Source organism: Rhinoraja longicauda, chromosome 1 (assembly GCF_053455715.1).
Source record: "Rhinoraja longicauda isolate Sanriku21f chromosome 1, sRhiLon1.1, whole genome shotgun sequence".
NCBI classification, from domain to species: Eukaryota; Metazoa; Chordata; class Chondrichthyes; order Rajiformes; family Arhynchobatidae; genus Rhinoraja; species Rhinoraja longicauda.
Genome location: NC_135953.1, coordinates 75,792,513 through 75,816,372, shown reverse-complemented (window position 1 = coordinate 75,816,372; position 23,860 = coordinate 75,792,513). Strand labels below are relative to the sequence as shown.

Genomic DNA, 23,860 nt, shown 5'->3' with positions numbered 1-23,860 from the left:
CTACTGGTTGCAACACCGAGTGTGAGCATAGAGAACACTGTGTTCACACTAGCAAGTTACAGGTCACACATTGCTCACATTATCGACGAGAGAGAGCACATGATCCCTAGACTACCCAGTGTACAAAGAATACAGTTCTCACACTGCTGAGTATGGAGAGTGTACAGTGCTCACATCTCGGAGGACCTCACATGGTCCACTAACACTGCTGCGCTGGTCAAGAAGGCACAGCAACGACTGTTCTAAGAACACTGAAAAAGTCTGGTCTACCCCAACAGCTGCTGACGACCTTCTACCGCTGCACCATAGAGAGCATCCTAAAACATGGCATCCCTGTGTGGTATCTCAGCTGCAGGGAGGCAGAGAGGAAAGCTCTTCAGCGCGTAGTCCATAGAGCTCAGAGGACTATCGGAACACAGCTACCAGCCTTGGAGGGCATCTACAACACACGATGCCTCAGAAAAGCCACCAGCATCCACAAAGACTCTTCACACCCCTGCAACAGTCTGTTCGAACTTCTACCATCGGGCAGACGATACTTGGCCTTCTACGCCCGCACCTCCAGAGTCAGGAACAGCTTCATCCCCAGGGCCATAGCTGCTATGAACCGGTCCTGCTGAGCCGGATGGTCACATCGCACAGCCAACTGGCACAGATCTACTTGCACTTTATTCTGTTTTAAAACATGTTCTAATTTGTTTCATTGGGTTGTTTAAATTTAAGTTAATACTGACTAGCTAATTAATTTATTGCATCGTTTGGGAGGCGCATTCCCAATCTCGTTGTGCCCCTGTACAATGACAATAAAGATATATTGTATTGTATTGTATTGTATTGTATTGTACTGAGTATAGAAAATGCCTGGTACTCACACTATTGAGTGTAAAGTGAGCATGGCGCTCACATTACCGAGTATAGAGAGCGCATGGTGCTCACACTAAAACAGTCAGCACTCAACAAACTAATTTATGTCAGCTCAGTGCATTCTCTGAAACCAGCAATGAACCCCCTTTAGCATTATGTCCTCTGGTTTATATTCTGTGGTCCCTGAATATGACAGTGTGAGGATAGACACAAAATACTGGAATAACTCAGCGGTGCAGGCAACATCTCTGGAGAGTTGGAATGGGTGATGTTTCATGACAAGACTCTTCTTCAGACCCTCAGTGAACTCAGCAGTGAGATTATTGTGCATTCTTAATAGGCAGTAGCATAACACTAGATGTTCTTTCAACGAGGCTGTGTGAATGCTATTGTTCTCTTAAAGCATGATTGCTTTTATTATGTCTTGTCTAAACTTTTTCACATGCCCTTGCAATCACGAGACATGGTTAATGTGCAATGTAAAAAATTCTGAATTACACTACTGTATAAAAAACGGAACTAAACAACTGTTCCACCAAACAGTTTGAGGTGTTATATCCACCAAAGAATCAATCGAACATCTACCTCAACATTCATATGTTGTCAAACTGATGCAACCAACAATTAATCACTCAACAGTAAAAGCTTGGCAGTCACAACATAAATAAAGCTATTACTGTTTGCCAATGTTAGTCTATGAAATTGGCAGAAACTTTAAGATTAGGGACAGAGAGTAGAGCTGTTGAGTCACAGGGCCAGACACCTGTTCTCCAACCTGACCTCAGATGCTGTCTGAATGGAGTCTGCACGTTCTCCCTGTGACCACATGGGTTTCTTTTAGGTGCTCCACTTTCCTCACACATCCCATAGACATACGATTTGATTCGTTAATGCACCACTGTATATTGCCATTGGTGTGTAGTGGGAGAATCTGGGGGGAGTTGATGATAATATGGAGAGACTAAAAAGGCGTAGGGAGGGGGAAAATTAGTGTATATGGGAACTTGATAGTCACCTCAGACTCTGTGGGCTGAAGGGCTGGTTTCTCTGCTCTATCACTCTATGATTCTACTTCCATGTTTGTACGGTTTAACAAGGATCCACCTCCTTCCTCATAGCAAAGTAATTTTTTTTCCCATTCAAATATTTTCACAAAGATGACTATCTCTCTCTATCTATCTAGCCACATTATAGTTTCAATTATCAGACCTCCTTTCAACATCCTCTGTTCCAGGAAGAGCACTCCAGCATTTTCACGCAACCCTCATGGCTAAATTTTCTCATTTCTGGGATCATTCTAATAAATCTCCCCGGCATCCTCTCCAAAGCCTTCAAAATTTTCCCACATTATAGAACATAGAATAGAGCAGCACAGGAACAGGAACTTTTCCCCACGATGTTTGTGCCGATCATGATGCCAAGATTAATTAATCTCGTCAGCCTACACATGATCCATATCCTGCCATTCTATGCATATTTATGTACCTATCTAAAGGCTTCTAAAACACCACTATCATATCTACACGCCACTGTCGTATGTGTGGGTATCATATTATGACTCCTTGAACCAGGTAAAATGTCATGCTGTGGGCAAATCAGCATTTGATAAAGGTTCATTGTAATTTCCAAACTCTTATGTTGTATTCTTTGGTTTATAATGCCTAGAATCCTGCATGATCTTCAATCACTTTTTCAACTTGTCCTTCCACTTTTAATAATTTATGTGCATAAAGACTCAGATTTCTCTATCCCCTGAAGTCCTCGCAGAAATGTGTCATCCAATTTAGTTCACTTCCCCTTGTTCTTACTGGAATGTAACATTTCATGTTTTTCTGGATTCAATTTCATTTGCCAGGATCCTGCTCACTCCGCCAACTACTCTACATCCTGTTGAAGCCTTTTACTAACTGCTTCACAGTTCTCCACATTTATCACCTACGTGTCCTCTGCAGTTTTTCACGTAGCATCTTTGAAACTCAACTCCAGGTCAAGTACAAGTAGTTAAAATGTATTCTGAAAACCAAGTGTTCGAGTATTAGCCCCTGGGGTACACCACTGACCTCATCAGTTCAGTCTGAGGAACAAAACTCCTCCCTATTTCCAGTTATTTAGCTATTTTTCTAGACATGCAGCTCATTTTATTCATATTTCTCGTGATATTGAAGGAGGCCATTCAGCTCATCAAGCTCATGCTGCTTTTCAGAACAATCCCGTCAGTTATGTCCGTGAAATTTCATTCCTCCTTCCATTTCCCTGTACACTATTGTCTCTCACAGGCCCACCGACTCCATCCTGCTTCTCATAGAAACATAGAAAATAGGTGCAGGGGGAGGCCTTCGAGCCAGCACCGCCATTTATTGTGATCATGGCTGGTCATCCATAATCAATAACCTGTGCCTGCCTTCTCCCCATATCCTTTGACTCCACTAGTCCCTAGAGCTATATCTAACTCTTTAAAATTCATCCAGTGAATTCTCCTACCATCCACCTATGCTGGGGGCAACCAGCCCATCTTTGGAGAAGGTGAGGACAGACTCTATGATGGCAGTATAAAACAGGACCATCATTGCCTGTGACAGATTGTGTTTTCTCAGCTGCCACAGGAAGTATATCCTCTGTTGGGCCTTTTTGACTGTTGAGTCGATGGTGGCCTCTCATTTAAGGTCCCTGGAGATGATGGTTCCAAGGAACTTAAATGACTCCACAGATGTGACTGTGGTGTTGTTGATGGTGAGTGGGGGGAGGAGAGGGGGAGCTCTCCTAAAGTCTACAATCAATTCCATCGTCTTTAGAGCATTGAGCTCCAGGTTGTTGCGATGGCACAGGACATGGGAAATGCTTGGATATCTTTAAAATTTTGTGAATCAGAAAAGTACAGAACATTTAATTTAAACATGTATTTTTCATGCATTGTATGTGGTGATGATTGACACCGTTAAAAATAAGTGATTAAATTATAAATTTTCCACCTCAGCTTTTAATCAGCTCTTGATTTCTCTGCATTCAGATTCCGTAAATATTTACTACTTTTGCATGCACATACTGTATAAGGTAATGTTATTTGACACTGATGTAGTACATATATTTTAGTTTACTTACTCTTTTTCTCTATTGTCTTGTGTAATCCAAGGGACTTGAAATACTGGATGATGAGTTGATTGAAATGTTTGCACTTTTGATAGTACCGATCAATATGTTTGTCGACATTGTGAGCAATTACAAGAGGATTTGAAATCTGCAAATACGAGGCAAAATTAATAGGTATGTGATGGTCCATAAATCCATTGCTTATTTGCCATGTAAGCATGGTTTATTAAAAATATAATGGATTATTTTGTTCAGTGGCAAAAGCAGTAGGAGAGAAAAGGCAGTTACATTTTGTAAGGATATCAAAGCTCTTTTAAAATGAAAAATAAGTTACACTGAATTCAATCATGTTCTCAATCAAGTAAAGTACCCTGTCTGAACATGCTGTGGTCCTAGTTGCCTCAATATCTTTAAAGCCTTGGAGGCACAATTTCTCCAGTAGTTTAATCTACTCATTATGATACAGGGAGGCATTTTCCCTTCATCTAGACGTCTTCATTCCTTTGGGAAGGAATCCTTCCAACCTTAACCTGCGCCCATCCTCATAACCACCAAGTTCCTTCAGTTACTATAAGTATTCAGAGTTTTGACCCGTAAATTGGATCACAATCAATGTGTACATCTAACAAATGCCATCCATAGACAGAAGCCAACAATGAATGAATGTCCATCTCAAAAATCAAATAAATTATCATTTTGGACAGAAAGCAGTAGTCTCACAACTGTGACTTTATCCTCTAGTGGATTAGCAACACTAACATTTTGCCTGCTTTTCATGAGGTCATAAGGAATAGGAGTAGAATTAGGCCATTCGGCCCATCAGGTCTACTCCGCCATTCAATCATGGCTGATCTATCTCTCCCTCCTAACCCTATTCTACTGCCTTCTCCCCATAACCTCTGACACCTGTATTAATCAAGAATCTATCTATCTCTGCCATAAAAATATCTACTGACAGCCTCCACAGCCTTCTGTGGCAAAGAATTCCACAGATTCACCACCCTCTGACTAAATAAATTTCTCATCTCCTTCCTTAAAGAACGTCCTTTAATTCTGAGGCTATGACCTCTAGTCCTAGACTCTCCCACTCATGGAAACATCCTCTACACATCCACTCTATCCAAGCCTGTCACTGTTCTGTATGTTTCAATTAGGTCCTCCCTCATTCTTCTAAACTCCGTTGAGTACAGTCCTGGTGCTGACAAATGCTTATCGTAGGTTAACCTACTAATTCCTGGGATTATTCTTGTGAACCTCCTCTGGACCCTCTCCAGAGCCAGCACACCTTCCTCAGATATGGTGCCCAAAATTGCTCACAATATTCTAAATGCGGCCTGACCAGCACCTTATAGAGCCTCACCATTACATCCCTGTTTTTGTATACAAGCCCTCTTGAAATCAATAAATAAATCGAGTTTGCTTTCTTTATTACTGATTCGACTTGCAGATTAACTTTTTGGGAATCCTGCACCAGCACTCACAAGTCCCTTTGCATCTCCGATTTCTGGATTCTCTCTCCATTTAGAAAATAATCTACACCTTTATTCCTACTACCAAAATGCATTACTCCACACTTTCCTACACTGTATTCCATCTGCCACTTCTCTGCCACTCTACCAACCTGTCCAAGTCCTTCTGCAGAGTCCCTGCTTTCTCTACACCATCTTCTCCTCCACCTATTTTCATATCATGCGCAAACTTTACCACAAAGCCTTCAATCCCCTCGTCCAAATCATTAATATACAATGTGAAGAGTAGCGGCCCCCTTGCGAACTCCACTAGTCACTGGCAGCCAACCAGAAAAAGCCCCCTTTATTGTCACTGTCTTCTGCCATCCAACCAACCTGCCATCCATGCTCGTATCTGCCCTTTGATACCGTGGGCTCTCATCTTCCTAAGCAGCCGAACGTGTCGCACCTTATCAAAGGCTTTCTGAAAATCCAAGTAAACAAGATCTACTGACTTGTCTGCCCTGCCCTATTTACTTCTTCAAAGAATTTCAGCAAATTTGTCAAGTAAGACCTCCTCTTCTCAAAACCATGCTGACTTCGGTCTATTTTATCATGAACTTCTAAATACTCCGTAACCTCATCCTTCATAATGGACTCTAAAAACTACTTCTCACTATTTTGACTTGCTCCCTTTTTATGCAGCGGAGTAATAATGGCAATTTCCCAATCATCTGGGACCACTCCTGTCTCTAGTGATTCCTGAAATATCACTATCAATGCCTTCACATGCCTTCATCATGTTGTGGTCGCTACCTCCTAATGGTTCCTTTACTTTGAGTTCCTTTATCAAATCCAGTTCATTACATAACACTAAATCCAGAATTGCCTTTTCCCTGGCAGGCTCCACACCAAGCTGCTCTGTGAATCCATCTCAAAGGCACACTACAAATTCCCCTTCTTGGGGTCCAGTACCAACCTGATCTACCCAGTCTACCTGCATATTGAAATCTCCCATGACCACAAGGCAATTTTATCTCCTGATGTAACTTGTACCCTATATCCTGGCTACTGTTTGGGGGCCTGTAGATAATTCCCATTAAGGTCTTTTCATAATGAATATAAAAGTTATTTTCTTACAAACCTTGTTTTTCAACTAAATACAAGTTATATAAAAATCAGAAAGCACTTCTCTGATACATGCAAAACTTAATTGCATTTGCAAATTTCAGAGAAACGCTTATGAGTTCAGAAGCCATTATCACAATTTATCTATCCATCCATAAAGACTGAATGTCTTAAACAGCTAAGTCAGAACAGGTCAGTTAAAAGCACGAAGGAAAGTTTAAGAGCCCTTGAACAAGAATTTGTTTGTTCAATAGCGCTACTGAAATTGTTTTAGAATTTCAATTGTCTAATATCTGACCATTCAGCAGAAATTCCAGTGATGGTAAATGAACTATTTCATGCATTACAATGAAGATCATTGAAAGAACACATTTTTTTGTGAATGTATACATGTTCAGAGAATTTAACCTTTACCTTTTCTCCTTTTTGACCCATGACACGGTAAAATTTCACAGGACCAATGAATCCCTCAAAACTCCGTACATAGTTGCTGCCTCCAAGGGCAAAGTATCCAGCGAAAACATTGTGATGGACATCTTCAGGAAAGCTAGAAAAAGATGGGATTTAAAGACTAATGACTATTACACCATTCTGCACACAAAGGGTTTAAAATATTCCTGTAATTCACACTATGTTTGTCAAATTATAAAGATGCTATACACATAAAATTAGCTGAACTCTTCACTCATCTTATTGTTGTTTAAACCCTTTAGCAATGGAAGAGTAAAGGAGATTAATTCTAACAATTGTTTTTCTCTGGTGTCAAAGAATAGATAAAACAAAATATATCGAGATCCATCTACTTCATCCTCTCAGTTGTATGACTAATTGAAATAATCGACCTCTATCAATTAGACTACAACAGACCTAGATATGATGAGAGGTTTATCAACAGATATGATGCAAGGAAAGAACTGGGACTATAATTCATCAATCACTGTCTTCATCCCAAGACCAATATACTTGCCTCTTCGTGTCCAAAATTAGTGAACCCTAACTTAATTAGCAACTTGTTATGGATGAAATTGACATCAGTGGGGGGGAGAGGTGATCAAGTTGGATGAGTTGCCTGTTTTGCCTCAGGTGGGTACAAGTTAGCCTCGACATTTTCCCTTTTCTTCCAGCCAAGAAAGTTCCATTTTTATGAATGTGTCCGGAACTCATTTACACTTCCAGACCAAAATATGTCCTGCACACTGATTGAAGCTGATGAATAAATTCATATTTTGTCAGGTTAAATTATTGCTTCTATGTGGCAAAGTTTGCTTGTAGATAATGCACTGTTTGGAGCATGGAGAACCAGCTGGGAACAGACATCGCGACCTCCTCAATTCACTGTTGCACCGAATACCACAGCCCCACCCGGCTCGGACATGCCCCACAAAGAGTGGGTCGTCCTGAACCGGCTCCGCACTGGGGTCGGCCGGTTCAACGCCAACATGCATCATTAGGTGTTGCGTGTGTGGAGCAGACCAACAAACAGCGCAACACGTCATTTTCGACTGCACTGTCCTCCGTCCCCCTGGTGGAGGGGTAGACCTCACGACCCTCGACAACAGCACATTTAACGGGCTACGGCACCTGGAGGGCATTACATAATTTCTGCTGCCTCAAACGCAAGAAGACTTTATTATATTTACACAATGCAAAGTTGTGTTTTTAGCAGATCACAAAATGCAATGAAACAGCTTTTCAATGCCGTTTGAATATTTTCAGCCCTCCAACATTGCGATGGGCAAGAACAGAATTTCCATGAAAGTTGCATCATTATCAAGTTTTGCTACAAATCATGCACCATCCTGACTCATATAGATTTCCCATTGCTTCACTGTCAATGGGTCAAAATCATTGAATCCCTGATCAAAGAATGTTATGGCAGTATCATCAGCATAGTGACTACAGCAATTTAAAGCAAAAGGTTTTGTGCTTGAGACTGTAGGAGACTCTCAAAACTCTGATTCTAAAGTGGGGTGATAACTAAATATCCATAAATGTCAGGTGCAGCTGCAGGTCCCGGCAAGCCGCGTGGGGCTGAAGGTCCCAGCGAGCTGCGGCCATACTGCGGCAGCAGGCCTGGCTCGCCCGCCATGGAACTGGGAGAGGGAAACCACCAAGCCCTGCTCGCCCTGAAGACCAGGAACCAGAGATGAAGGGATTCAGCGACAGTGGTGAACATGGGACAAGGGATGGACGTGGGACAAGGGATGGACGTGGGTCAAGGGATGGACATGGAACAAGGGATGGTGGTGTAGATCAGTGCATGTTCCTTTAACATAGTGACCTCACCACTACTAACCACTCCCCATTGTCTCTTGTATAATTGTAGCTTCCCCACCTCCAGCTCGCTCTCTAGTTCCGGTGATGACCACGGACAGCTAGGGCATAACATGTGTGTAGTGAAATTAATAAACAATATCCAGTAAAAGACTCTGTGTGCAAAGGACGTCTCTTTACATGGTGTCAGAGCGGTAGACTTGCGTCTCCTGTTTATCGGGTTTTTATTTTTAGCATTTGTTCGTCCCAGTTGTGTCCCATCCTTCCACTTTGCCATGGCTCCCTCGTGTCGTCGTCCGGACACGCTTGTTTTTGATGAGGACATAGTGCACCGCTGGACTGTCTTCCAGCGGGACTACGAGCACTATATAGCGATTGCCCATCCTGATGCAACTGCTGCGATAAAAGCTCACCTGCTCCTCAACCTGGCTGGTCCGGAGGCAATGGAACGCTATGCGTCGTTCGAATTCGTCCCTCCGGAGGACCGCAACGACCCGGTATGTCTCATGGCTAAGTTCACTGCCCTGTGCGATATACCCACCAATAACATTATCGAACGTTTCAACTTTTTCTCGCGGCGTCAGACTCCAGGGGAGCACGTTGACGCCTTCATTGCATCTTTAAGACATATGGCTCGGCGGTGCCGCCTTCAAACGATTACACCCGACGAGATGATCAGGGACGTCCTGGTCAACGGTCTCCTAAACTCTAAGCTGCGGGATGAGCTCCTGATGAAGCCTGACCTGTCGCTAACGGACGCCATACATGCCGCACGCATGGCCTCTGCTGTTGGCTCAGTATCTCGGCCGGCGCCCCAGGACATAAATTTCACCGGCCGCCGGCGATTGAATGACCCGCAGACCAGGGTCACCCCCTCCGCGCCCACTATGGTCACCCCTCACAAATGCCCAAACTGCAACTTCTCGTCACACAGGTATAACGTTTGCCCAGCGCAGGGCAAAACTTGTAATTCCTGCGGGAGGCAGAACCATTTTTCTGCAGCTTGTCGTTCTCGTGGGAGACCTGTCCCTGCTCCTAGAGGGAGTCTAAACAACCTTGCGACCGATGATAGCGCAACCGGTTCCCGGTACCAACATGAAGAACTCCATGGCTCAGATACGACTTCCTCCCATGGAGACTCTATGCTGTTTTCGCTTTTGGGTGCACCTGCATTGATAACGGATCCATCCGTGCATGTTACAGTCAATGGACACTCCTTCCCTGCCAAGGTCGATACTGGGGCTTTTGCAAATGTTATGTCTGTGGGCCTCTTCGAGCAGATAAGCTCGGGGGAGAGGGTTACTCCTGACAACTCCCGCCTCCATGCCTATGGGGGAGGCGTTCTGATTGCCGTGGGAAAGGCAACGGTTATCTGTACTGTTCTGGAGACCTCTCGGCCCCTCACGTTCCTCCTGCTAGCATCTGACAACGTCACCCTGCTGGGCGCCCGTGCATGCCAGGACTTTGGTTTGGTCTCATTCCACCGCGACATCCACCTGGTGCAGGCCCCCATGGACCCCCTGATCGAGTACCCTGACCGATTTGATGACGTCCTGGGGAAGCTGCCCTGTGCCTACAAGATCGTTGTGGACCCGGGGGTCGACCCAGTGGTCAGACCGGCCCACCGTGTGTCTTTTGCCATGAAGGGCCGCGTGGAGTCCACACTACGTGGCATGGTGGACATGGGCATCCTCAAGGAGGTGAGTGCCCCCACCCAGTGGGTCTCCACCATGGTGGTCGCTGCCAAGAAGGACGCGAGCGAGATCAGGATCTGCATCAACCCCAAGGACCTGAACCTGGCTATTAAACGCCCGCACTACCCCATGCGGACGGTGGAGGACGTCGCGGCACAGGTCGGTCCAGCCACAGTTTTCTCGGTCCTGGATGCCAAGAGCTCCTTTTGGCAGATCCCGCTGGATGCACGTTCCTCCTTCCTGACCACCTTCAGCACACCGTTCGGCAGGTTCCGTTTCCTCCGCATGCCTTTTGGGATCAACTCGGCGAGCGAGGTTTTTCAGCGTACGATGGAGCAGCTGTTTGCTGGGTTGCCGTGCGCCATCATTGTGGATGACATCCTGGTGTACGGGAGGGACGTCGCTGAGCATGACCGACACCTCCGCCAAGTCCTGGACAAGGCTCGTGAGATCAATCTCAAGCTTAATCGAAGGAAGTGTCGGTTCCGCGTTGAGGAAGTCACCTACGTCGGCCACGTTTTCACGGCGGGGGGCCTGAAGCCAGACCCCGAGAAGACGGCGGCGATCACCAAAATGCCCGCTCCCACTGACGTGCCCGGCCTGCAGCGCTTCCTGGGCATGGTCAACTACTTGGGTAAGTTCATACCCGACCTCAGCGAACTGAGTGCCCCCCTGAGGGAGCTGACCAAGAAGGACAATGCCTGGGTCTGGCTCCCGCACCACCAATCGGCCTTCGTGGCCCTGAGGTCCAGACTCGCACGGACCCCCACTTTGCAGTTCTTCGACCTGAACAGGCCAATCGTCCTCACCTGCGATGCATCTCGGTTCGGCCTTGGTGCTGCCTGCCTGCAGCTCTACGACGACCGACAGCTGCCCGTCTCCTATGCCTCTCGCACAATGACCCCTGCTGAACAGCGCTACGCCCAGATAGAAAAGGAGCTCCTTGCCGTGGTGTTCGCGTGCTCCAAATTCAGAGACTACGTTCTTGGAAAAACTTTCACCATCGAAACTGACCACCAGCCGCTGGTCTCTATTTTAAACAAGCCCATCCACGCAGCCTCGTCCCGCTTGCAGCGAATGATGCTGCAGCTGCAGCGTTTCACATTCGAAATCGTGTACCGCAAAGGCAAGGAGATGTTCGTGGCAGACACTTTGTCCCGTGCCCCACTACCTTCCACTTCCCGCCATCCGTACGAATCGGCTGACCTGATGGTGTTGAACGTCAACATCGTTCCATCTTGGCAGATGCAGTCACTGGTCACACACACTGCCGCTGATCCGAACCTTCAACAGCTTGAGGGCGTCATCCGCCGTGGCTGGCCTGAACGACGGTCTTCCCTGCCGGCTGGTGCCGTGCCCTACTTCCTGGTTCGGGATGAACTGGTGCTGCACGCGGGCGTGGTGGTGAAGGGTCACAAGGTTGTGGTGCCGGCTGCGCTGCGAGATCACTACTTCCAGACTGCCCACAACGGACACCCAGGGGTGGAGGCCACGTTATCCCAGGCCCAAGCACAGTTTTACTGGCCTGGCATGGTCAAGGACATCCGGGACAGGGTCTCCGCCTGCGCTGCCTGCAACAGCCTATTACCTCATCAGCAGCGCCAGCCTCTCCTGCAGCAGCCGGCTCCCGAGTTGCCGTGGATGGCTGTTGCCGCCGATATTTTCGAGTGGCGTGGCAAACACTACCTGGTCCTGGTGGACTCCTACTCCAGCTGGTTCGAGGTGGACCTGCTGCCGTCCCTCACGTCTGCTGCCGTCATCGGGAAGCTTCGCCGTCACTTCTCTACCTTTGGTTCCCCGGCATCCCTCCAGTCCGACAACGGCAGCCAGTTTACCAGCGCGGAGTTTGCTGCTTTCGCCACCCGGTGGAACTTTCGCCACATCACCAGCAGCCCCGAGTACCCGCAAAGCAATGGACTTGCAGAGCGCGCTGTCCGCAGCGCTAAGGAACTGATGGAACGTTGCCGGCTTGACAGTTCGGACTTGTACCTTGCCCTCCTCAACCTCCGCAACATCTCCCGGGACCCCGCGCTCGGTTCCCCTGCCCAGCGCCTCATGTCCCGCACCACTAGACCCCCTATCCCCGTCTCCCAGCAATCCCTGCAACCCACGGCTCGGAGCCCTGCCGCTGTCAGGGAGCGCTTCACTGAAAAGCAGCTCATTCAGAAGCGCTCCTTTGACAAATCGTCCCGTCCCCTTCCACCTCTGTTCGCTGGCCAGGTTGTCCGGATGGAGTCCACCTCCGGTCACCACCGGCTGGCCGTGGTCGTCGGCAATGCTGACTCTCCACGGTCGTACGTGGTCAACTACGAGGGCACCGTGTATCGTCGTACCCGCCAGCACCTGATGCTGGTAAACGAGCCTGCACCGCCTCCCGCGGTCCCGTATTCACCTCCCGTCCAGTCCCCGGTGCCTGATGTGCCTCCTGCTCCGGTACATCCGCAGTCGCCCCAGCCCCCTTCCCCTCCCTCGCCTGCGCGTGTATCGCTTCCGAGTCCTCCTCCTTCCCCTGGTTCCCCAGCCTCTGTACCCGCACCCGTCCAGGCTGTTCCTTCGACCGGAGGGGATGGTGGGTTGCGCACCCGCTCTGGGAGAGTGGTCAGGCCGCCTGTCCGGTACGGTGTGTACGAGTAGTCTGTGTTGTGCTGCATTCTATCTGCTCCCTGCTTGTAGTTTGAGCCTAGCGCATGAGCCGTGGTCACTTTTGTTTCCAAGAGGAAGGATGTAGATCAGTGCATGTTCCTTTAACATAGTGACCTCACCACTACTAACCACTCCCCATTGTCTCTTGTATAATTGTAGCTTCCCCACCTCCAGCTCGCTCTCTAGTTCCGGTGATGACCATGGACAGCTAGGGCATAACATGTGTGTAGTGAAATTAATAAACAATATCCAGTAAAAGACTCTGTGTGCAAAGGACGTCTCTTTACAGGTGGGAAGAACCGGTGGGGTCTTACCTTCTGCATCTTCAAGGTCGGCTGTTGGAGGCACGAAGGCTGAAGATGGGCTGGGCAAGGAGAAGGATGACAGCTGGACAATTGGATGACTGGATGGAGCCGATGGCTACAACAGGCCTTGATGGCCAGCAGTAGCTGGGACTGTGAAATGTTCCAAAACCTGCCAACTATTGCATATAGACTCAGTGGGTTGATTCTTTGCATAATGCGCTAAACAGTTATTTGCATATGCATGGGAACAATCTCACTGATATGTATGCAAAAACAGAATCTCGCTGTACCTTGGAACACGTGATAATAAAGAAATCACTGAACCATTGAGATAATACACAGGCCTCATGTTCAAAAGCAAATAGCGTTGATACATATCTTTGCGTTGCTAAGGTTATCTCACAAATACTCACCATAAAATAATGTTTTGGGTGTCAAGGATTCAGCCTATTAAGTATTAAAATACTTTTTGGCTGCATATTTTAAATTAACTTACGTGTAAAATGCATTTTGTCTTGCTTGCAGTTTTTCTCCATAACTGACCGTCAAAGTCATCTATGCAATATGTTGAACAAGCAAAAGTGTAAATGCAAATTGTTATGCACAAACATTTTCACCTAGAATTAGTTGTTGAGTTGGTAATTTACTAAAATAGATTTTATCAGCTATTTTATTCAAATTAAATGTTATTTTCTCTAGCATAGGTGTCGGTGCCGAAGGCGTGATAGAGATGCAGGTAAGGGAGAAGAGGGAGTTGTCTTTTTGATCAGGGTGTACATAACTACAGTGATCAGAGAGGATATTCTTGTGGGGTCATCCAGTGAGGCTATTAGGGTTGAGTTTAGAAATAGGAATGAATTAGACAATAGACAATAGGTGCAGGAGTAGGCCATTCGGCCCTTCGAGCCAGCACCACCATTCAATGTAATCATGGCTGATCATTCTCAATCAGTACCCCGTTCCTAACTTCTCCCCATACCCCCTGACTTGGCTATCCTTAAGAGCTCTATCTAGCTCTCCCTTGAAAGCATTCAGAGAATTGGCCTCCACTGCTTTCTGAGGCAGAGAATTCCACAGATTTACAACTCTCTGACTGAAAACGTTTTTCCTCATCTTCATTCTAAATGGCCTACCCCTTATTCTTAAACTGTGGCCCCTTTCCTGGACTCCCCCAACATTGTGAACATGTTTCCTGCCTCTAACGTGTCCAACCCCTTAATAATTGATCACTGATGGGATTGTACCATGACCCAATAGTCAGCATGAATTAGAGGAGCAGATGTGTATTAGGGAGATAGCTGTAAAAATAACAGGGTAGTATTAGTAGGAGATTTTAACTTCCCTCATGATTATTGGATCTCCTTTAGTGTAAATGGCTTGGATGGGATGAAATTTGTTAGACATGTTACCAGTGTAGATGGGACACGTTGGTTGGTGTGGGTAAGTTGGCCCAAAAGGCCTGTTTCCACCCTGTATGAAAGCTTTTCTAGAGGGCCTTACTGGAAAGGGATATCCTCTTAGGGAACACATAGGACAAGTGGTTGAAGCGTCAGTGGAAGAAGCACAACCAGTGATCACAATTCCATTAGTTTTAAAGTAGTGATGGAGAAGAATACGACTGGTTCATGAAGTTTAAGTCCTAAATTAGGACAAGGATGCATTAGGTGGGAACATGCAGAGGTCTATTGGTAAAGTCCGTTTGGCAGGTAAGAGAGTGGCCGGCAAGTGGGAGGCTTTCAAAAGTGTGTTAGCAAGAGTACAGGGACACCATGTTCCCGTTAGGGTGAAGGACAAGGCCGGCAAAATTAGGGAACCTTCGTTAATGAGAGATGTTGAGGCTCTGGTCAGGAAAAAGGAGGCATACATCAGATTGGGGCAGTTGCGATCAAGGGATCTCTCCCTGAGTATACGAAGGGCAGGAGTGCACGTGAGTAGGCAATCAACGAAGCAAAAAAGGGATGAAATGGAGCTGTCAGGCGGGTAAAGGAAGATTTCAAGGGATTCTGCAAGTATATCAACAATAAACGGTTGGACAGGAAAAGAATTGTTCCTCTTAGAGATCAGCATGGCCATCTTTGTATAGAACCACAAGCAATGTGGGAGATATTAAATAAATTCTTCTAATCTGTATTGCTGGGTCCATACATTAAATGCATTAAATACATTAATGGCTTGAATCACAATGCAGCTAACATGAATAGTAAATTTGTAAATTACACCACAATTGGTGATATAGTGGACAGTGAGAAAGGATATCTAAGTTTACAAAAAGATCTGGATCAGTTGGGAAGGTGAGCCAAGGAATAGCAAATGGAATTTAACTCTGGTAAATGTGAAGTGTTACACTATGGTATGTCAAACCAAGGCAGGACTTATGCAGGACTAAATGGGAGATTTCTGGAGAGTATTGCTGAACAGAGAGATCTGGAAGTACAAGTGCATTGTTCCCTAAAAGTGGCTAGTCAGTGTAGTAAAAAAGTCATTTAGCATGCTTGCCTTCATTGGCAAGGGTATTGAGTACAACCGTTGGAATATCATGAAGCAGCTGTACACATCTTGGTGAGACCACACTTTGAGTACTATGTGCAGTTCTGTTTGCCCAGCTTTAGGAGGAATATCAAAAGATGGAAAGAGCACAAAAAATACTCACCAGGGTGCAGGCTTGAATTATAGGGAGAGGTTGGATGGGCTGGGACATTTATCTTTGTTGCATAAGGGGTGACCTTTTTGAGGTGTACAGGATCATGAGGGGCAGGGGTAAGGTGAACAAACGCTCTCAGTCCCTTTCCCAGGGTAGAAGATTCAAAAATTAGTGGGCAAAGAATTACGGTGAGAGAGGAGAGATTTAAGCAGGACCTCAGGGGCAAATGTTTCCCTCAGAAGGTAGTCCGTATCTGGAATGAGGTGCCAGAGGAAGTTATAGAAGCGGATAAAATTATGACTTTTAAAAGACATTTGGATGGATATATGGATAGGAAGGGTTTACAGGGATATAGGCTAAATGCAGGCAAATGAGACGATCCCATTATGTCAACTTGGTCGGCATGGTCATGGTCTATGAGTATGAAGAAAAGAATGCAAAGAAAAGATAATGGTAGTTTATCAAACAGCAGGAATTCATTTAAAAAAAATTGTTACGTGTCTTCCTTGCATGGTGAGATCCAGTCGACACCATCGCCTCAATATCAGTTTGAAATTCGATAATCCTGCATTGTATTTTCCAGAGGATAGCATCATCTGAAAGTGAATATTACCTAAAGAAAATTACAATAGCATAGTTATTAGAAATTAATGGAACTTAAATATTATGTAGGCCAAGGTGTACTAGCCGACTCTTCTGCATTGCGGTATCACACTATGTACTCACACCAGGAATCTCTTTGTTGCAAATGGGTGGCAGGGAGGTAATTGCAGATAATACAGGGAGATGACTGAAGATGGCAACATTTGAGGGAACGGAATGGTTCAACCATTGCAGAAAGTTGGTAACTAGACAACCCAGAGAACCCAAAGAACTAGAAACAACAAATACGTCTATATAATGACCTGAACCAGGTGACTGCCCAATTGCAATATAGAGTATGTTGATTTGAGAGAGGACACTGATGGTGGTTTGCTGGTCCATGCAGTGAATTTGCAGAATTCTGTGGAATCATCGTAGATGGTACTTTCCCTGTGCCTTGAGGTGCTTGTTGTGGGAAGTTCAAGAGTCTGAAGCATATAGGAGGCCAATGGGCACTGCTTTGAAGTAGATCACTAGTTTTGTGACAGCTCTGAGATCTTGAATTTCAAATACTCTTTTCCTCAATTGACCAAATCACCCACTCAGCAATGAGAAAAGTGAAAGCCCTAAATCTTATCTCTGGCATAACATGATTGCTTTGGTTAAATATATTTGGCAACCTCAGATTCTCATTGAAGCTTACCATTTGACGTGAGAAACAACAATGGGGTGCCATACTTCTGTTTTTCATTGATCTGATGAATGATCCCACAAAGATACTGTTTGCATGTGTCGAGGACATAAATCCAGATTGATATAGTGAACCTATCAAACATTATTGTAGAAATAATATGATTATATAACACAAAAATAATGTAAATAGAAATGAAATCTACAAAATAATGTCACACGCAGATCCCTAGGTGTATTTTCATGGTTGAATTGAATTGAATTGAATACATTTTATTAGCCAAGTACGTATACATACAAGGAATTTGCCTTGGTGCTTTGCTCGCAAGTAACAACACGATATACAGTAAACAATTAAGGAATAAAACATTATAATTTAAACATGGGAAGAATGAAAAAAAGACCAGAGCAAGAGGAGGCTACAGACTTTAGGCTGTTGAGTAGAGCTACTGCTCGTGGGAAAAAAGCTGTTTTTATGTCTGGCTGTGGCGGCTTTGACAGGACGGAGTCGCCTTCCAGAGGGAAGTGCTTCAAAGAGTTTGTGGCCAGGGTGGGAGGGGTCAGCGATGATCTTGCCCACTCACTTCCTGGCCCTTGCAGTGTACAGTTCGTCGATGGGGGGACGGGACGGTTGCAGCCAACAACCTTCTCGGCTGATCGAACGATGCGCTGCAGCCTCTGGATTTCATGCTTGGTGGCTGAGCCAAACCTGATCATGATGGAGAAGGTGAGGACAGACTCTATGATGGCAGTATAGTATTGGACCATCATTGCCTGTGGCAGATTGTGTTTTCTCAGCTGCCACAGGAAGTACATCCTCTGTTGGGCCTTTTTGACTGTTGAGTCGATGGTGGCCTCCCTTTTAAGGTCCCTGGAGATGATGGTTCCAAGGAACTTAAATGACTCCACAGATGAATGTGGTTTTGTTGATGGTGAGTGGGGGGAGGTGAGGGGGAGCTCACCTAAAGTCTACAATCAATTCCACTGTCTTAAGAGCATTGAGCTCCAGGTTGTTGCAATGGCACCAGGACACCAGCTGTGTCACTTCTCATCTGTAGGCAGATTCCTCCCCATCCTGGATCAGTCCAATCAGGGTTGTGTCATCTGCAAACTTGGGAAGCATGACAGAGGAGTCTGTGGAGGTGCAGTCATTGGTGTAGAGAGAGTAAATAAGAGGGGAGAGTACCCAACTTTGCGGTTACCTATGCTGAGGGTCTGTGGGTCCAAGATGTGCGTTCCCAGCCTCACATGCTGCTTTCTGTCTGTCAGGAAGTTGATGATCCACTGACAGAGGGGTTCAGGCACAGTCAGCTGGGAGAGTTTGGAGTGTAGTAGCTCTGGCACAATGGTGTTGAATGTAGAGCTAAAATCTATAAACAAAATCCTTGCATAGGTCCCCTGGCGGTCTAGGTGCTGGAGGATGAAGTGCAGGCCTAGGTTGACTACGTCATCCACTGATCTATTGGCCCGGTAGGCAAACTGCATGGGGTCCAGCAGGGGGTTTGTGATATTTTTCAGGTGAGTCAGCACGTCTTTCAAGGGTCTTCATGGTGACAGAGGTCAGTGAGACAGTCCTGTAGTCATTGGCCAGTATTGCTTGGCCTTTTGGGTACAGGAACAACAGTGGAGACTTTGAGGCATGTTAAGTGCCTCTCTGAAAGCATTCATCGTTATGTACATGTTCTGCTTTGCTTAAATTTAAATTAGTCGAGGCTAATTAGAATACATATATACATATACAGAAGGCTAGGTATCTATATATATTATAGATACCTACCCTTCTGCAGGTATCTGAAGTATAAATTAAAATCTCTGAAGTTTGTAATTCTGAAGTTTGTAATTCTGAAGTATTAATTACAAACACTTCCTAACAATAACTATTTTACATGCGAATGTTAATTGGAACATTTGAGGTTGTTGGGCATACCTTGGGTTATTGAGAAGTTGTTTACCAGTCAGCTCCATTTCTAGGTTATTAAATTTTTTTAACCTTTTTGTTATTCCATACCTCAAACCTGTTGATGCAAATGGAAAACAAAGCAGCTCCACAACATCTAGGGAAAAGGGGAAAAAAACTCTATTACATAACAAGAAAAGGCATTTCAAGGCATATTATCTATCATTTACCAGAATTTTATTGGAAGTCTACTTGTCCGAGTGAAAAAACTAATCTGAAACTGAATCTGCTGGATTGGTGGCACTTAACTGAAAATAAAATAGTTGTAATAAGAGTTCACTTTGCAATACCGACCACACTTACAAATTACTCTGAATGGGCGGCACATTGGCACAACTGGTAAGGCTGCTGGCTCATAGCACCAGAGACCTGGGTTCAATCCTGACCTTAGGTGCTGTTTGTGTGGAGTTTGCATGTTCTCCCTGTGACCATGTGGGTTTCCTCCGGGTGCTCTAGTTACCTCCCACATCCCAAAGATGTGCAGGTCTGTAGGCTACTTGGCCTCTGTAAATGCCTCTAATTTGTCGGGAGTGGATGCGAACTTGGGATAAAATAGAACTAGTTTCAATAGTTGATCAATGAGAGGTCTGGACTTGGTGAGATGAAGGGCCTGTCTCCAAGTAGTATCTCTAAACTAAAGGCCACCTTATCCAAATAAAAAAGGGCTCTCTTTTAAAATTCTCAGAGCTGTTCTCCAATACTGGCTTGTGGGACATGCTCAAATTGAATTGGTCCCTACACAGAGAAATATTGATTCATCAGCAACAAGCTCCCATGTCAGTGATTGACCTGAGGCCAAGGGACTTCTTAAAAGCCTGAAATTAATATTCAGACCAGGGCCATTTCCCCAGGGCTCTGATGCCAGCACAGCCCTGATGGTAGGACAGAGTAAGCACAGGGTACCGATGGAAGAATCTAGGATGTTAGATCAAAGATCTTATTCTGACCGTGTCAAGCTTCCGCTGGACTAGTCCATGGCCACGTCTTTCACCGCTGGCATTCTAAGCATGTTAACTTGGAAGAGTTTGCAGGGTTGACTGTGCCAAATGTACTTGTTTTTTTTGTCAAATCCAGTGTTTATGTCAACCCCAGATGTTAAGAGGAGATGAAGGATCTTGACCCAAAAATGTCACCTGTTCCTTTTCTACAGAGATACAGCCTGACCCGCTGAGGTGCTCCAGCATTTTGTGTCTATCTTTGGTGTAAACCAGCATCTGCAGTTCCTTCTTACACATACCCAGATGTTAAGAGCGTAAAAAGAAGCAGGAGTGGCCCCTTGTGCCAGCCATGCTATTCAATAAGGTCATGGCTGTTACTCCATCCTGTTTAGCATTTATCGTTCTTTGAAACTGCAGTTTGTTGCAATCAAATGGTTTGCTGGGCCACCTCGAGTAAAGCTTAACTTAATCACATTGCTAAGGTTCTGAAATCACTAACAAGCCTGTTCACATTAGAACAGCCAATTTCATTCTCTCAAGGTCTTTGATAACAATCTGGTCGTTTCATATAAATAGTTCAATATTACCAGATCTTTATTCAAAAGTTATTTAACTAACTGCATTTAAATCCCCCCGCTATGGTGAAATCTTAACTATTTGTGTCTCTATTTGTCCATGTATCTAAATAATCATTGCATCACTGTACCCTAATTAACTTACATGACCAATTCTAACTATTTACAACAATAAAATAACTTATATTTGCATAACACTTCTTATGTAACAAAATCACAAGATGGCTTTGAAAGACCATATTCAAAAATAATTTCTCTGTGTGTCAATTTCAGGGATAGGACAGGGATGGTTGGAGTTAGATGGAGAGGTAAAGAGATGGGTAGGCTACAGGAAAGAATTCCAGAGGGCACAGCTGGTGGTAGAGGAAGACAACATTTTTCTCAAAACTAAAGTTATATTTCCATAGTGTTTTTTCAGTCCTCCCACTGACAATAAAAGTGCTTTTTGAAGTGAAGTGCAAACGTAGAGAGGAATAGCCAATTTGTGTACGGCAAGTTCATATGAACAGCAACACAATAATGCTTATTTAGCTTTCTTGATATTACCTTGCAGATGGTAGATAGTTGGTGAGAGTGAAATGGGTCAGGCAAAGAAAGAAAGGTACACTAGTCTGGGGCACCAGTGATAACTCCCTAGCTTTTCTTCCATATTGGTGCCTTGAGAATTACTTCAAAGATTGGAGGCGGAATGGGATGTCAATGAATCGTCTCATCCAAAAGATGGCACTCACGCTTTCAGAACTTCACTGAAGTGTTATCCCAGATTTCCATGCCAAGGTGTAACTTACAGCCAAGTAGGTTGGTTGGAGGATACATGACAGATAATGGTAAAATATATAGCATTCATGGGATTAGAATCATAGCACAACTGTGCAGGCTGATATTGAATCAGTACATTGAAGCCAATGAAAGTTGTTTTCAATATGATGTTATTCCAAATGAATTGAAAGTTTGGGGCACTTCCAATGGAAAAATACCCCCGTTTCTAAAATGCAACTTCCAAAAGATGTAAAATAATAGCCTTAATAAAAATATTAATTTCATAAAAGATATTGTAACTCTAAATATTTACAACAAAATGATACTTTTCATCTTTGACTTCTGGAAACTGATCAGACAGAACCGAAATGAGTAGCAGACATATTATTAAATCAGTTGATGCAAAGCCAGTGAAGGCAAATATCAATGTGATAAATTGAAATGCACATCCACATAGCAATTTCCTACCTGGATTGTGCAAATTTGAGAGCAAAGATAGACATGAGTACCACAAGGACCCAAATTAATTGAAAAGGTTGAGAATGTTGTGGTACTTTGAATGCGCTAAACTTATTCAGATAATAATTCAACAGTACCAGTAAATGTGATTATTCATTTGGAAACATTTATAGAATGATTTCTCCAAACACTTGAGGGCAGAAAATTAAAAAGCAGGAGGTAGAGAAAGGATTTTTTTTTTTTTTTTGAGTTTTTACTTGGAACCTACAGCACACATAGTCACGCTAAACCAAATGGTTTACTTTTCTGTTGAAAGTTACCTTCAGTTAAGTAAGTGAAGTAATATACACATACCATTTTCAAGCAAGCATTGGGGTATATGTTTTTCTTTTATTGCTTCCATCTTCTCTGTGTCCCACTGAAGGCAGTGTTTATGATCTTTGTAAGGCCTTTCGAAAGGACTGAATGTCTTCAGCAATTTGTAGGTTCTAGCCATTGCTTGTTCATAAAAATTTGCCTCATGATTCTCAGATGCTCCCTGGTTGGTATTTATAATCCAGGCTCTTAATATTACATTGTTAATGACAATGGAGTGTTTGATCAAATTATCAGGTCTGTATAACATGATGCTTGGAAATTTCACCCACAGTGTCCGATTGCTGACGCTAAGAAGATGTTTCTTACATTTCCATTTTTTCCTGTAAATAGTGATGCCAATTTTGACATCAGTCGAGACTAGCACCTCAACACCAACAGTACTCGGTTCAGAACATAAATATTCAATAGAGAGTTTATACTTGGCCTCGACCACATCAGTTGCATTAATGAATCGAATGAAATCTTTGACCATTCTATCTCCTGATAATTTCAAAACAGATGTAGTTTGTGCAGTATCTGCACTGTTGGAAGGTGCTGGTACCTAAAGAAATCCACAAACATCAAACTTCTGTTAGATCACCATCACCATTGTCATGATGTTTAATATTTTAAATATTAATAGTTTTTAATCTTTCACATATCTCATAATACATTACCTAAAATGGCCCCTTAGAATTATGAAAAAGTAATTCACATAACACAAACAACAAATGAGAATTAAACTTGAAGAGTGATAATCTTGGCAATATTGTTTTCTCCACATAACATCCAAAATTTAACAATCATACTTCATGGAATTATTTATACATGCAATCATTATAATTTTTTATTCTCTTTATTATGTTAATAACTTCCACTGGATTATGATTGAGTAAACAATAGATGATGGCAACTTTCAAATTGAACTACTGAAGATAAAAGTTTCCAACACCAAGAAGTTCAGCTGTGCTGCTTATGTGCAGCATCAGCAGAAACATGGAAGTAGGTGGAAAAACAAGGCCAACATACAGTATGTTTTTAATAAATCACACTCCTCCCCTGTCTACTGGTTTAGAAAATCCAGTTGATTGATCTGAAAATGATTGGAGTAGGAGATCAAATAATAAATATCAATCTTACTTCCGTCCCCAACAACCAACAAACCTGGACTTCCATGCCCCGCAATGAAGATATAAATTACAAAAAATATTGTCGCATTTATGTGGCATTGTAATCCATCTGATTTTTTGTGACATTTGGAGACTTCTTTCTAAAATTAATTGGATTTAATCTAAGATGACATGTGAACAGAGGACATGTGAAACTCCTTTATACACAGCTGTAAAGCAAAAGAATTGGCAGCCAAATGTTTGTGGGCACGTCAGAACAAGCTGAATACGATACAGAAACAAGATGCAAAAAAATTATGGGGATAATAAGAGTAGGAATAGGCCATAGT

The 23,860-nt window shown here is 44.1% G+C and overlaps 1 protein-coding gene across 1 annotated transcript in view; it reads right to left on the bottom strand.

Moving 5' to 3' along the window:
- LOC144594226 (protein sel-1 homolog 3-like) overlaps positions 1-23,860 on the bottom strand; it is an 80,191-nt gene that overhangs the window by 37,612 nt on the left and 18,719 nt on the right. The window contains exons 4-10 of the mRNA XM_078400457.1: positions 22,399-22,963; positions 19,284-19,410; positions 17,370-17,491; positions 16,582-16,697; positions 13,940-13,998; positions 6,942-7,074; positions 3,964-4,099 (exon numbers count right to left, since the gene is read on the bottom strand). Coding sequence (XP_078256583.1) covers positions 3,964-4,099; positions 6,942-7,074; positions 13,940-13,998; positions 16,582-16,697; positions 17,370-17,491; positions 19,284-19,410; positions 22,399-22,963 — 1,258 coding nt within the window. The remainder of the gene's footprint in view (positions 1-3,963; positions 4,100-6,941; positions 7,075-13,939; positions 13,999-16,581; positions 16,698-17,369; positions 17,492-19,283; positions 19,411-22,398; positions 22,964-23,860) is intronic.